Consider the following 14099-nt stretch of genomic DNA (forward strand, 5'->3'; position numbering starts at 1 on the left):
AATTAAGCTGCTTTTTTCATTTTAATTCATACTTATATATGTCAGTAACTAAAATAATGTGAAATATTCATGGAGGTCCATTAAGTGGTGCTTAGCCTTTAAGTCATTTGGTCAGTGCTCTTCCAATCTAGCATCTATTTAGAGCAATAATTGGACAAATCAAATTTTAGCTATGAAACGAAACTTTCACAGTGGGTCAAAAATAATCCATGTAATTCATGTCCACTCAACTGAACCATGTTGAGGAAATGCAAATACCCCACTGCTAGGTAGAGTGTAAGCTTAAATTACTTGTCCGCTATTCTAACTTCGGTGTCCAAAACTGAGACAGGAGCCCAATCCAGATCAGGATGTTCCTCATAAAACAGAAGCAGGTTTAGAGCAAAGTCAGAGAAGACACATCTGAGAAAGTCCCAAAAAAAAAAATCACTGCTGAGTGATTAATAGTGTATTCCGCCATAAATTGAAGTAAAGAGGGAACATGGCTTTCTTTCAATGCACTCAACCAAACAGAGGGAAGGAAGCAAAGCAATGTGTCGTTTAACCGCTGAACCCTGCTCACAGTCGACTTATATTAAGAGTTACCTCATTCAAGACATATGATATCATACATTTGGGCAAACATTTTAGTGCAATTCTCTCATCCCAGTTTTTACTGGAGTACTCCTAGTGACAGTAGGGGCACTGCAACAAATACTAAATGTCTCAGTGTGTTAATTATAATGTAATATGATATAAACTCTATATATAATCCAAATTACCTGTTTGTCTAAAGTCTAATATTACTTACAGATCTATGAGATGACTTGAGATATTTGGGACAAAACTTTGTACTTCAACCTACACTGCCTAGCCAAAAAGACACCAACTCTAATATTGTATACTCATTGTCCACTTTATCACTTCCACCGACCACAAGGTTCTTCAAAAGGTCAGAACCCCCACAGAACCACCCCTGGGCAGCTTTAATTTGGGTGGTTAATTCTCAGCACTTCAGTGCCACTGACATTATTTTGGTGTGTTAGTGTGTTTTGCACTAGTACGAGTGGATCAGACACTTCAGTGCTGCTAGAGTTTTTATAAGCTGTTAACTGCAGTAACCCGTTTCCAACTCTATTATGCACATGTACACTGTTGGTCCATCTTGTAGATGTGCAGTCACAGACATCATCTGTTGCTGCAGAGTTTGTGTTGGTCATCCTCCAGCCCTGGTCACAGAAAGCTGTTGGTTGGATATTTTTGGTAGGTGGACTATTCTCGATCCTTAGTAACAGAGTGGACACAGTTACAGTGAGACGACAGTTAAAAACTCCAACAGCAACTGCTGTGTGATCCACTCATACTAACTCAATACACACTGATGCCTCAACCACTCAGATAAACCCTGCCCTGTGTTGTATGCAGAGCAACTGAGACTAGAGTCTGCAATTGTAGAATAACGGAGTGCTCCTATATGAACAGTGAAGCTGATAAAAATGGAAAATGGTCACAGAAAATTCATGTATGACTTTTGTTTTTGGCCAGACAGCGTAAATCACGAGACATCATCACAAACATTTTTTTTCCCAGATACATTTACAAGTTCACAAAAGCACACACTTAACAGATTCATTTTTTTTTAATCCCATGTTTAGGTGCTTATAAGACAATCTAATATAGAAGCTGATGACCCACGGACTGCTAGTGGCCATCTGTTTTCTGGAGAATACATGGAGAGAAATCACCAATGGAAAACAATGAAGACTGAAAATGAACTGGTCACAAAATAGTCATTTAAGAAATAAGAGGAATTTCAACTAATATTAGACCAAGACTACAGCACTAGAAACACTATACGGTGAAAGTGTAACTTATAAAATCAAGAGAACCTGAAAATGAGAAGCAAATGCAAACTTTAAGATTGTCAGGTGACAAACAGGCTTCGTGTTCTTTGCGCTTTCACAAAGAGACCCCGAATCCTGAAATACTCACAGGATGGTAGTTTGGGGAGAGACCAGCGGGACAGTTTCCAGGTTTAAATGCATACATCTGACGGTGGTGCGGAAACACAGACAGCGGCTCGGACATGAGGAGACCGGCCCACTGCAGACCACCAGCACCAAACTCAGCACAAAAGCCCACCGGGAGGCGGCTCGGCCGGTCGACAACGCCATTTCAGAGCCGCGAGTCTCTGAACCATTGAACTCCTCCAGCGCCAGGCAGCTCGGCCCTGTAGCCAACCGCAGGCGATCCGGCGCGGCCTCCAGCGGCAGAAACAGCCGACAGACTCCGAGAGGAAACTGGGACCGTGTGCTACTCTCCCAGACGAGGAGAGAAGTGGACTTTATTTTACACCCATTTTCAGAATAAACCCGCCCTCGCTTCTGTGTGATTGGTTAAGTGTGTTACTATGATTTATGAGAATTTTTTTATTAAGCGTTAGAGTCTCATATAAGCTAGGAAAGAAGATTGTTACAACAACAGTTTAAACATTCATCTCAAATTTATCACAATATACTTTCAAATATTTTTTTTCAATGATTCCATTAATTTCTGTTAAAATATGTATTTAAAAAGCCATAGAAACCAGATTAATTCATTCACATTTCAGTGTAAAAAATATAAATAATGTCTTGCACCTCCAAGCAAGTTTTATTCATTAAAAGAATTTCTGGAGTTTTTCCACACAAACCCCGCCTCCCCTGCGCTGCAATTGGCCTATTTGATTCATGCTGGCTGACATGGCTCTGATGTCGACCAATCGGCAAACAGACATTGAGGTACTTTAGCCAATCGTCACGCAGGAGGGTTGGACGTGTCGGAATACAGGTATGAGAAAGGCTAATCAAAGAGGCTAGTAAAAGTGGTCTACAAAGTCTACCTATTAATTCTCTTAACAGACATATTTATAAACTACGACACTTTAAAATGAAGCACACTGGACGCGAAATGTGTGCAAGCAATCGGTTTATTTTACAATAAAGGTTTGGAGAGAGTGTTACACACAACTCCAATAAACTCAGTAATGCATGCAGCAGATGAGTAAAGGGGAATGTTCCTGGGAAAAAGTTACATGGTGTAAAACATTCGAATAAACAGTTTAAATGTTAGCAATAATACCTGCTCAATACATGAACAAGTTTCAAAAGCACAAAACCGCTGACTCTTTTCAGTGGAACCTTATGCAAAAAATAACCCAAATACATTTTGATAAATTTTTGATTCTTCATTTGATACATTTCTCTAAATTTCTACCTCTGCTTAATTTTACAAGTGTATTTTACTCGATACCTTAAAGAGTATGCTCTTTCATCAGAGACATAGCTAGCTAAAGTCATGACACTACAGTCTAGTTTTTCAGTCCTTCATTGATTTTCAGAATGTTAACATCTAATGCTCGGTCTTGGAGCTTGAAACCAAGATGATATTTAGAGGTTTGGTGCCCTCTGCTGAAAGTATCCTATAACTGTGTATTTTGGAGTCCTGTTGTTATTGAACGATCGTCTAATTTTGAAAAGCAAGTTTGTTTGTTTTTTTCCCCTTTATTAACCATGTCAACACATCCATGTGGTGATTTTTTTGATAGAAGGTGTATCATGAGAGAAATAAGCAGTCAGCATCATGACTGAAAATGTCTATTTTGAAACTGCAGTATTCCAATGACAGTCTCAAACAGGCGAACTTAGGCAGTCAGGATTTCTTACATCACAGACCTATACCTGTTGATATTTTCTTCTTCTTCTTGGTTTAACAATTATAAATAGTTAATCATTGTTAAGATTGCTAGAGTTCACCACCCCTATATTCTATAGGGGTATTTTTTTTTTCAACCCAAATGTCACTCTGTGTGCTCATTACGAGGCAATAATTAAGAGTGGACGAATATTAAGTGCCTTTAGAAATTCTAGAAAAAAAAAAAAAGAAAAATCAGAACTGTTCAGTGGAGGAAATATTTAATGGCTGTAATGTTGCCTTACAGAAAGTTACTGCACAAAATGGTTATGAATGTACTTCCCAATGCTTGAGACTTTGTCTTATAATGTGTCTTGACCTAAAACACAGATTATAGGTCACTGAGGAAAGGAACACACCCTGGACAGGGCGCTAGTCTATCTCAGGGGATCACACACTCACCAGGTCATTCACACACTCACACCTGTGGACAATTACACAAATCCCACACAGACACTCCAAACATGATTTATCATTACAAATATTACATTTAGACATTCTGCAGGTAGGTTCTCTTGTTGATTCAAGCAATAAACTGGCAATATTTGCATAGTAGACCTCACAACCTCTGATTACTGAGTCTGTAATATTGTACTTCTCTAAAATGTACCAAATATGCAGAACTTCTTAAACAGTAAGACATTCGTCAAAGAAACGATAGATGCCTCTACAAAGAGTTTACAAATTCATTCATTCATTATCTGTAAGCGCTTATCCAGTTCAGGGTTGCAGTGGGTCCAGAGCCTACCTGGAATCATTGGGCGCAAGGCGGGAATACACCCTGGAGGGGGCGCCAGTCCTTCACAGGGCAACACAGACACACACACACATTCACTTTTTTGAGTCGCCAATCCACCTACCAACGTGTGTTTTTTTTTTTTTTGGACTGTGGGAGGAAACCGGAGCACCTGGAGGAAACCCACGCAGACACAGGGAGAACACACCAACTCCTCACAGACAGTCACCCGGAGCGGAAATCGAACCCACAACCTCCAGGCCCCTGGAGCTGTGTGACTGGGACACTACCTGCTGCGCCACCGTGCGGCCCACAATTCAGGCTTTATTTACCATTAAAAATATTACATTTAGACATTCTGCAGGTAGGTTCTCTTGTTGATTCAAGCAATAAACAGGCAATACTTTCATAGTAGACATCACAACCTCTGATTACTGAGTCTGTAATATTGTACTTCTCTAAAATGTACCAACTATGCAGAAGTTCTCAAACATGTAAGACATTCTTCAAAGAAACGATAGATGCCCCTAAAAAGTGTTTACAAAATCATTCATTATCTGTAACCACTTATACAGTTCAGGGTCGCGGTGGGTCCAGAGCCTACCTGGAATCATTGGTCACAATGCAGGAATACACCCTGGAGGGGGCACCCGTACTTCACAGGGCAACACACACATTCACTCACTCACTCACACTTACAGACACTTTTGAGTCACCAATCCACCTACCAACGTGTGTTTTTGGACTGTGGGAGGAAACCGGAGCACCCGGAGGAAACCCACACAGACACAGGGAGAACACACCATACTCCTCACAGACAGTCACCGGGAGGAAACCCACACAGACACAGGGAGAACACACCACACTCCTCACAGACAGTCACACGGAGAAAACCCACGCAGACACAGAGAGAACACACCACACTCCTCACAGACAGTCACCCGGAGGAAACCCACGCAGACACAGGGAGAACACACCACACTCCTCACAGACAGTCACCCGGAGGAAACCCACGCAGACACAGGGAGAACACACCACACTCCTCACAGACAGTCACCTTGAGCAGGTCTCGAACCCACAACCTCCATGTCCCTGGAGCTGTGTGACTGCGACACTACCTGCTGTGCCACCCTTTACAAATTCATTTTACTAATTAATTCAATACATAATGTTTTTTATTTTGAAAAGATAGGAGCAATACAAGACTGTGGCAACACCATTTTTCTTTATTCAGAGTAAGATGTGTCAACATCCAGCATGACAAAAATTGTACAAATTCCACAATTTAAAAATGAAAAAAATCACAGCAACTTGTGATCTCACACATTTATAGCAAAATTAAAAGGTCAACAAATTCATGCTGTGTTGTACAAAAATAAATCAAACTTCAGTTCCACAGAGAGCACAATAGTTTGTACAAAATCCTGTCTTCATCGATGATTACTCAAATCAACCTCGAAATGAAGAATTTAGAATAAATAAACTCTGATGAATTCACAATAATTCATATGAAATTTCAGCATTCTAATATGTGACACCTTTTTGTTTTCCCTAGGTAAATAGTCACAGATATCTTCTTCTTTTTTAATTATTTGATATTATGTAGCAACAGTAGATGAGCAGCATGTTTGTGCTTAAAATCCCTTTTCCATTGTACTGATAACAATAATTTTATTCAAAAAACTGATACTAGCTATTACTCTATTGAAAGCATTACTATATTGGCAAAAAGCTGCAGACACGATGCTGTGATGAAAGGCATATGCAGTCATGGATGATGACATCCCAAAAAGAGGACGGAGTTGTACAATGGATGAGTTCAGGTGAAAGACAAGCACCTTTGCATTTCGCTCTCCAAAAGGCAAAGTCTTAACGTGGTCGCTACAGCTAATAACAGAACAGAAAGTAGGGGCGTGTAGACATACTGCAATATTGCAACACCCTTCAGTTCTACTTCAGACTCCGTAATTCTGGGAATCATTTTTATTCGTTTATTTTTCTGCTCATCGTTTCAAAAAAATTCTGTTGATTGATTAATTTTTTAATGATTTTGTACAGTGATAGACATAAAGTGCTGCTGGGGATTTTTAATGATCCTAGAAGATACCAAAAACAGAATAGCATCCTTTAACGATGTTTAATAATATTACTGGTAAAGATATTGTCTTCAGTTTCTTTTTTTTTTCTATTTTTTTTTCTTTTTTCTTTTTTTGCAGATTCCCTGTAGTCTCCCTTCAATACTGTCCAACATCCTCGCCAGTCTTCTTTCCAATTGTGTGCCAAAGAGACACCCGGAGATTGCACGCCACCACATGTAATGATATATCTCTAGGACAAGTGCAAATAGTCTACTGGCACATATGTGGGGACAATGACCCTGTAAGTCCCGCTTTCATAGTTTATATATATATTCTACAAAACACTTCTCCCTCCACTTAGGCTCCAAGCACTACTCTAGTTCATGTAAAACCATCAGAACATGGAAACGAAGGTGTCCCTGTGCAAAAGATCCTAAATAATAAAGAAAAACAGACCTCACAAATCTTTGCCTGTCCCTAAATTGAATGTCCACGTATAGTCCCTTTTGAAAAATTTCGTATTAAAAGATTTATATAAAAATCAATCATTTACATATAGTAAAAAGCATCTTTTTGTTTCCCCACTTTGTGTACAAACAGGAAATTGCATATACCCCCAACTGTTTTCCCAGATTGCCTCTCGTCGTTGTAAGCATCGTTGAGTGGTATATTGCTGATATGGTGTGAGATTCTAGCTACTAATACACGTTTGGAGCTAAATGAACACTGAGGCTGGGGTGATCTGTAGAAGCTCGCTTGCCATTACGCTGATGCAGATTTAATGATAATACCAGCACAAAATAAAACTTTCCTTAAGTGTCAGATAATGCTCTTCACTAAATTCTGGGACTTCCACCATCAGGTTTCCGTGTCGTGATGTTTACAATAAAACTGTGACATTCATATATCAACTTGATGGGTTTTTTTTTTTCTTTTCCCTTCAATGCTCATTTTCCAATAGCAGTTTACCCGTCCACCCACTCCTCCCACAGCCAGGTGCCAACCCAGTTTCAGACCAAAGTCGACAGATTTCTGGAGCATAGTCAAAAATAAAAACCAGCCCTGCCATTTGGAACAATCTGCACACAAAACATCTTCCAAAACTCCATAAAATCATTCAGTGAGGAGAAAAGGTCATTTAAAAAGTAGCTATATCTTTGCATGTTTGTCGTTTAGATGTCCTCCTTTAGATTTCCAGTCTAAAATGCTTTGTCAGCAAGCATTAAAAAAGAATGTATATCCAATATTTGTTTGCCTTACTGTTCAGAAATATACACTAAAATGTGCATACATGAGCAGCTAGAAACATTACATCACACTATGTTAGCTCATATGAAAACGTACAAAATGTGAATGTTTTTCAAAAACTATTCTGCCAATAACTATATATTTTTAAAGCAAGACCCAAAATAAAACAGAAATCAAAAATCATGAAGATTTGTAGCATAACACTTTTTTTTAAAGAACTTAATGTGAATATTTAACACTGTCTGCTAAATTACAGCAGCAAACCTTGAGGCATCCCATTCTTCCTCCTTGTTTTGTGAATGTCTTTTTTTTTTATTCTACATCGTCTCACATTAGAAGCCTCTGAGTTTGCTGAGTGGCTAGACTTGGATCCCTTGTACTGCTTGTTTTATATTCTCCAGCAGGGCTTTGTTCTCTGGGCTCTGGTACTGCTCTTGATTCGTGTACATGTCAGTCAGAGTGGTCACGTATGCGTCAAAGTTCTGTTCGTTTATGGGGTCCTGGGGAAAACAGTAAAACGGTTAGATTAAATACGATTGGAGCACAAAAAAAGAAAATGTGTCACAAACACATCTTATAGTCTCCTTCCAGCATCATATGCTTTATATATGGTATTTTAAACATCACTGAACAGTTTCTGTTTACAGAATGATTGACCATCAACAAGAAAAGACCAGAGGATGGAGGAGGATGACATGCATGAGGAATAAAACTGGTTGCATTGCAATATCATGGCAACACGGGGTCTGTTTTATAGAATCCACTGCAAACGTTCATTTTAAAGAGGAGAAAAGTGATAGGACATCAATCTGTAAAAAAATGCCTGTTGTTTGTCTTATTTTCCCCCTGCCTTTGTCTTTATCTTTGTCTGTTGTAAACATGCAAACTCTCCTCTGATAGTCACTGTAGACTCTAGAATGAGATTTTCCAGTTTAAAGTGATGTAGGAACTTTGAAGAACTACAAACAGTGGTGGAAACATTGTTTGGAAAGTTGTCAAACTGATGAGGCTGAGAAATACAATGATGTGTGACAAAAAATTACATACAGGATATTACAAATAACCATAATGCCCCTTTAAGCTCTGACACAGGCAGATGCTTGGATTTTTATACTTTTTTTATATCTCACACATTAAAAAACCCATTTTTTAAAAATGACTGGAAATGCAAGGGTCCCGAATATCAGTGGTTGCTGACAAAAGTTCTGTTTCACTTGATTTAGCTATAAATATATAATGAATCATGTACTTGTTTTAATTAAGCATGGATGACAAATTATAACTAATGCAAAATGATAGCAATGAAAATATAATCAAATATAATCTTTTATCTCCATCTTATCATTAGCTGATGTTATTCCTCACAACATTCGAGATGTTTTACAGGCTTTTGCATCATTCCAGTGACCTTATCAGTGCCTGGGGTAGCACAAATACAAAAACAACCCATCAACGGTGACCTTATTTCAGTTTTGCAGCAAATAATCACAGAGTCTGACGCAGCAATCACTAATGAATATAGACGAATAGCTATAATGTAGGTCTTTAGAAAGCCATGCAAACACATTCGGTGGACATATTAACGTGCATGGAAATATTAAGAACACAAAAAGACAGGAGAAGAGTAGACTGTGAAAATGAGATCCTTACTCGCTGATGCAACTGTAAACAGCTGTTATTTCTAATCGGAGGCTCTTTGTGTAGCGGTGGTTTCTAGAGGGGAAGGCAGACATCTATTAGGCTGCTGAATCTAGCAGAAACATCTTACACCTCAGTGGACTTTTAGCACTTTCTTAACTAAGGAACCAGGAACATATCTCACAAACCCAGCCCTCACCACAGATCCTCAGTAAATCAATCAACTGCATCAGGTTTTCAAGTAAAAGGGCCACAATATGTATGCATTATATGAATTTAAATATTATAATATTTACACCACAGGACCTTAAATGCAAACCTGACCAATAATATGTTAAACATCATTAAAAATACCAAATTACCAAATCTTTTTTTTTTAAAGTATAATAGTCATGTAAACTTTAAAACTGTATCTTAACTGTACTGCCATGATATCTCTGTGGAATGGAATTCAATGTAATCTCTAGTTGTTTATTGCTTCAGGACCAATTTGTGGAGGTCAGGAAACAAAGGCAAAATGAATGCTATGGAGGAAAGCTGTTTTTGTGATGTCATCTTCATAGCTGGGCTCAAGAATCGCAAATAATAGTTCAACATTGCATGTGATATGGGAAGTCAAACTAATCTAGCATCTCTTTTACACTCCACACATTCTGAGCTCTGACACGTGTCACTGACAGAGAAACCATTCAGTTACAGAAATATTTGTGGCTCTTTTAACAAGCTGTAGATATGTTATTCGTCACACTGAGAGAGAAACGGGTCATAATTCACAGCATGGAACAATACAAACATGTGCTTTGTCTGAATAAGTATGGTTTATAATGTGCCTTTAGGCATACACATGTATTACAGGTGGGCAACATGACATTCTGGTTGCTACTGCAGTATTTACAGTAAACTATTTTAAGAACATTATTAGTTTTGTTAAATTTAATGTTGAAATTTCACCAGGTAGTATTTTTGCCTTATAATTACAGCTTCAAATCATTGTGATGTTTCATTGTAATAAGAGTGATCAAACTTCTGTCATTGCTACTCTGTGCTTAGCTCAGCAAAATGCCTTATGTAACCTTTGGAGGTGGATAGGAAACTACAACCTGCAACTGTAGAGGGAGCCCAGGAGCAAAAATACTACATATTACCTTTAAATATTTGGAACTAAACCACAATTTTATTCTTTGTCATTTCCACACACACTAGCTGGGTCTCCCCACATCGTATGATGCTTCCAAACTGGGAGGGTTAAAAATGTTTTAAACACCTGGTAATCATTTCTTTTAAACTACACTTTTAACACAGCATGCTAGCTGTCCAGATTTGTTGTTAGCCCGTAGATACCTGCACCGGCTAATGTCATACAGCCTGATGGGGGAAGACAGGGCAATTGCACTCTCTCTTGGATGGCTAAGGCATCACTGGGTATCTCCTGGTGATTCCATTACTTGGCTAATAGCTTCTGTACTGCTCTGAGGTTGGTTCACATCTCTGACATTTGAGGATTATGACCAAGAGTGCACCACACTCAGAAACAGAAGGGCAGTGTCTAACAAACTGCACTTTCTATACTGGTAGCAGATGAAAACATTAACAAGTTCCACAGCAGCTCTATAAACAGCTCAATAACAACTTTTGTACTTCTAATTAAGTTGTATTTCGTCATTAATTCCCTGAAGAAACTCTGCCTTTAATGTGTATGGATTTAAGCTATTTCTGCACCTCTGATGGTTTCATTTATTTGCCATATTGCCCACTGTTTTTAAGACCAAAGTTATTTCATACCAGCGTTGTCTATTTTACGTAATCTCTGCCAGTGACCTTGCCTTAGTTTGTGAAAATCTGATCACACTAATCATCATGCTGATTGACTTCTGTCTTTTTTTTTCATATCGCTCAGTCTATTTTAATCTCCGCAGCACCATCACATTGGCAATGTAAATTAAAGCAGTTGCACTGACTATAGCATGCAGAGTAAACTGTTGCCTGAAGCCACAGACAGCTATGATTTGAAAATCAACAAGCTGCAGCGCAATGCTCTTTCTTTCCATAACTTGCCCGCTATCCGTTCTCAATGGTGGCCCTTACCATATGAGGGAGCTGGATATTAGCTAAACTGTTAATCAGTGACTGGCTGAGGTTGGCCAGCTCATGCAGGAGAGATTCATTTTGCTGTTCAATCACCTTGTTTTCTTCCTCTATTGACTTCAGATTAGACTCCATTGTGGTAATCTGGAAAAGAGAAAGTACACATGTTACTTATGGATGTATCGTGAAAAGAGATTACCGCACTGCAAATCTCCAAAGTCTTCATTAGTGTGACGCAACTCATTATTTAGTTGGAAATTGCAAGTTCATACAGTGCTGTGGACTGGAACAAAGGAATGTGCTCATCTCAAATGAATCAAAACTCTCATTACAGAGCAGATTTCATTAAACCTCCAGTCATGTACCGCAGAAAGAGTGCCAAACAGAAGCAAGGGCTTGTTCTTGACTTCATCGACAGAGAGAATATTCATACAGTATTGAACAATCACGTATTTGGAAGTGCATATAAATGTAATGATGTGTCGTACTTTTGGAAATGTGAAATTTCATTTATATTCTGTTTTTGTACCTGTGTTCTAAGTTTGATCATATCTGACTCCACCTGTGAATTTGATTCATGTAAATCTTTGATTTCTTCATCCAGCTGTTTAATGTCCTCGTCATTGTCTAAACCTACGGAAAAGCAGACAAAAACGGCAAAATACTGTTATGAACAGAGACAAATCTATGGCATTTAAACCTGGTTTAACAAAGCCTTTGAAAAGATGTTAACAGAAAAATTGCTATGAAACAACAGCCAGTTTACTCTAATTTGTAACATAACTGGACATCTCAGCATCCTTGGAGGAGAACACTAACTTCCAACTCTGTCATATCAGCTAACAAATACCAATGCTGGCAAATATCAAGGTAAGTGATGGGGAGGGAACGGGGAACTGTTCTGTTTGACTCAGAGAGACTGAATCCACTTATGTTCTCTTGCTTTCTATTTTCTGACAACAGAGAGCACCATTTTTTATTTGTTTATACACAATTTGAGGTTTCTACGAACATATCCATTTATGATCCATATTCCAGAATAATTACTACTCATTTGTAGAGAGAAACAGTAGATTTTACCATTGCTTGCCCTCTGTTTTATTGTAAGCATCTCCACGCCTGACAGTCTGGCCTTCTTCATGGCTGATGTGGCACGAGGGCAACCTGACAGACTGAAAGAGAAATTAATTTCAGATAGAAGCAGAGATTGGGAAGTTGGGCAGATGCACACCTTTAAAGTTCAATTAGCCATTTTCTCCAGTGATTCTTGCTCACATTATGAATCAGCCATTAATCTGACACTCAGTGGCCTGGATGTACACAGGGTGTTCATTAAGTTCTCGGTATCAATATAATGATCTAATCCTGCGGATAATTTTATAATGGAAAAATAGAAAAATAGTGCTCCACCCTACAGTCTGGACTGAGCCTGAGATATTTTTCACCTCTTCACAAATTTGAAGATTTTATAGCCATACTGCGAACACACTGAACACTCCTCGTATCATATATTGTGTGGCATTTTGAACGTCTCTCCCATGTGAAATACCCACTCTATGGTTTCGTACAGTTGCTAAAAATCTATTAGGTACCTAATCTCATTCATTTATTCATTCATTCATTATCTGTAACCCTTATCCAGTTCAGGGTCGCGGTGGGTCCAGAGCCTACCTGGAATCATTGGGCGCAAGGCGGGAATACACCCTGGAGGGGGCGCCAGTCCTTCACAGGGTGACACACACTCGCACATTCACTCACACACTCACATCTATGGACACTTTTGAGACCTAATCTCATGTGAAATAATAAAGTAATAAAATCTCATGTGAGATAAATGTATTAAAAATTATTTCATTAATATTTTTTGCTATGTTTTGGTGGTGAAATGACACATTTTGCTTCAACTAGTCATGTTTGTAATCCTTTCATCTTTTCATATAGAACGCTTACCTCCGATGGGTCAAGAAACTGCCACTAACGTGTCCTGAGCCATCACAGCCAGGGGTTGGGCAGGACATGCCATCTGTCTTCCCAGCCTTCCACGTGAACTGTGCGCCGTTCATATACCCGTCCTTCTGCCGCTTGGCCGCTAGAGGGCAGCCTGATGCACTGCGGTGAGATGCATACTTCCCTGTCACATGACCCTGTCCGTCACACCCGGGTACAGGACACCTGATAGGAAACATCAAACAGGCTGCTGAATAAGTCACTATAGCTAAGGGTTTTTAAAATCATTTTAAAGCACATCTGTTGCTGCAGGTGTTTTTTAACTATTCTCTTACCAGAGTTCTTGAATGTTTTGGGGGATAGACCATAACCTAAACATCACATGTGTGTAAAATCTCAAAAGAGACTGTGCCCATTATTTTAATTCCTGGGTCAAATCAGTGTCACTGCACAGATTAGAACTATCCACTACGTAAAACCGTCCAAAGTGATTGGACTACAGCAGGGGTGCCCAACTCCAGTCCTGGAGGGCCGGTATCCAGCAAAGTTTGGTGACTGCTCTGCTAAAACACACCCCTTAAACCTGGCAATTAACAGATGAGTTGACTCAGGTGTGTGTGAGCAGAGGTATAAACAAAATTTGCTGGATACCGGCC

The 14099-nt window shown here is 39.0% G+C and overlaps 2 protein-coding genes across 5 annotated transcripts in view; both read right to left on the reverse strand.

Moving 5' to 3' along the window:
- Nucleotides 1-2303, reverse strand: part of LOC136699870 (peroxidasin) — a 54823-nt gene extending 52520 nt beyond the window's left edge. The window contains exon 1 of the mRNA XM_066674917.1: nt 1972-2303. Within this exon, the coding sequence (XP_066531014.1) occupies nt 1972-2153 (182 nt within the window). The 5' untranslated portion in view covers nt 2154-2303. The remainder of the gene's footprint in view (nt 1-1971) is intronic.
- Nucleotides 2304-5662: 3359 nt separating this feature from the next.
- The window catches only part of myt1lb (myelin transcription factor 1-like, b), a 135978-nt gene continuing 127541 nt past the window's right edge, over nt 5663-14099 (reverse strand). For 2 of the 4 annotated variants that reach the window (XM_066674929.1, XM_066674938.1), the window contains exons 17-22: nt 13447-13668; nt 12577-12668; nt 12026-12129; nt 11593-11640; nt 9424-9486; nt 5663-8273 (exon numbers count right to left, since the gene is read on the reverse strand). In XM_066674929.1, coding sequence (XP_066531026.1) covers nt 8133-8273; nt 9424-9486; nt 11593-11640; nt 12026-12129; nt 12577-12668; nt 13447-13668 — 670 coding nt within the window. In that variant the 3' untranslated portion in view covers nt 5663-8132. The remainder of the gene's footprint in view (nt 8274-9423; nt 9487-11592; nt 11641-12025; nt 12130-12576; nt 12669-13446; nt 13669-14099) is intronic. The other 2 variants (XM_066674947.1, XM_066674954.1) reach the window with 2 other exon arrangements.

The sequence above is a fragment of the Hoplias malabaricus genome, chromosome 1 (genome assembly GCF_029633855.1).
Source record: "Hoplias malabaricus isolate fHopMal1 chromosome 1, fHopMal1.hap1, whole genome shotgun sequence".
Taxonomy (NCBI): Eukaryota; Metazoa; Chordata; class Actinopteri; order Characiformes; family Erythrinidae; genus Hoplias; species Hoplias malabaricus.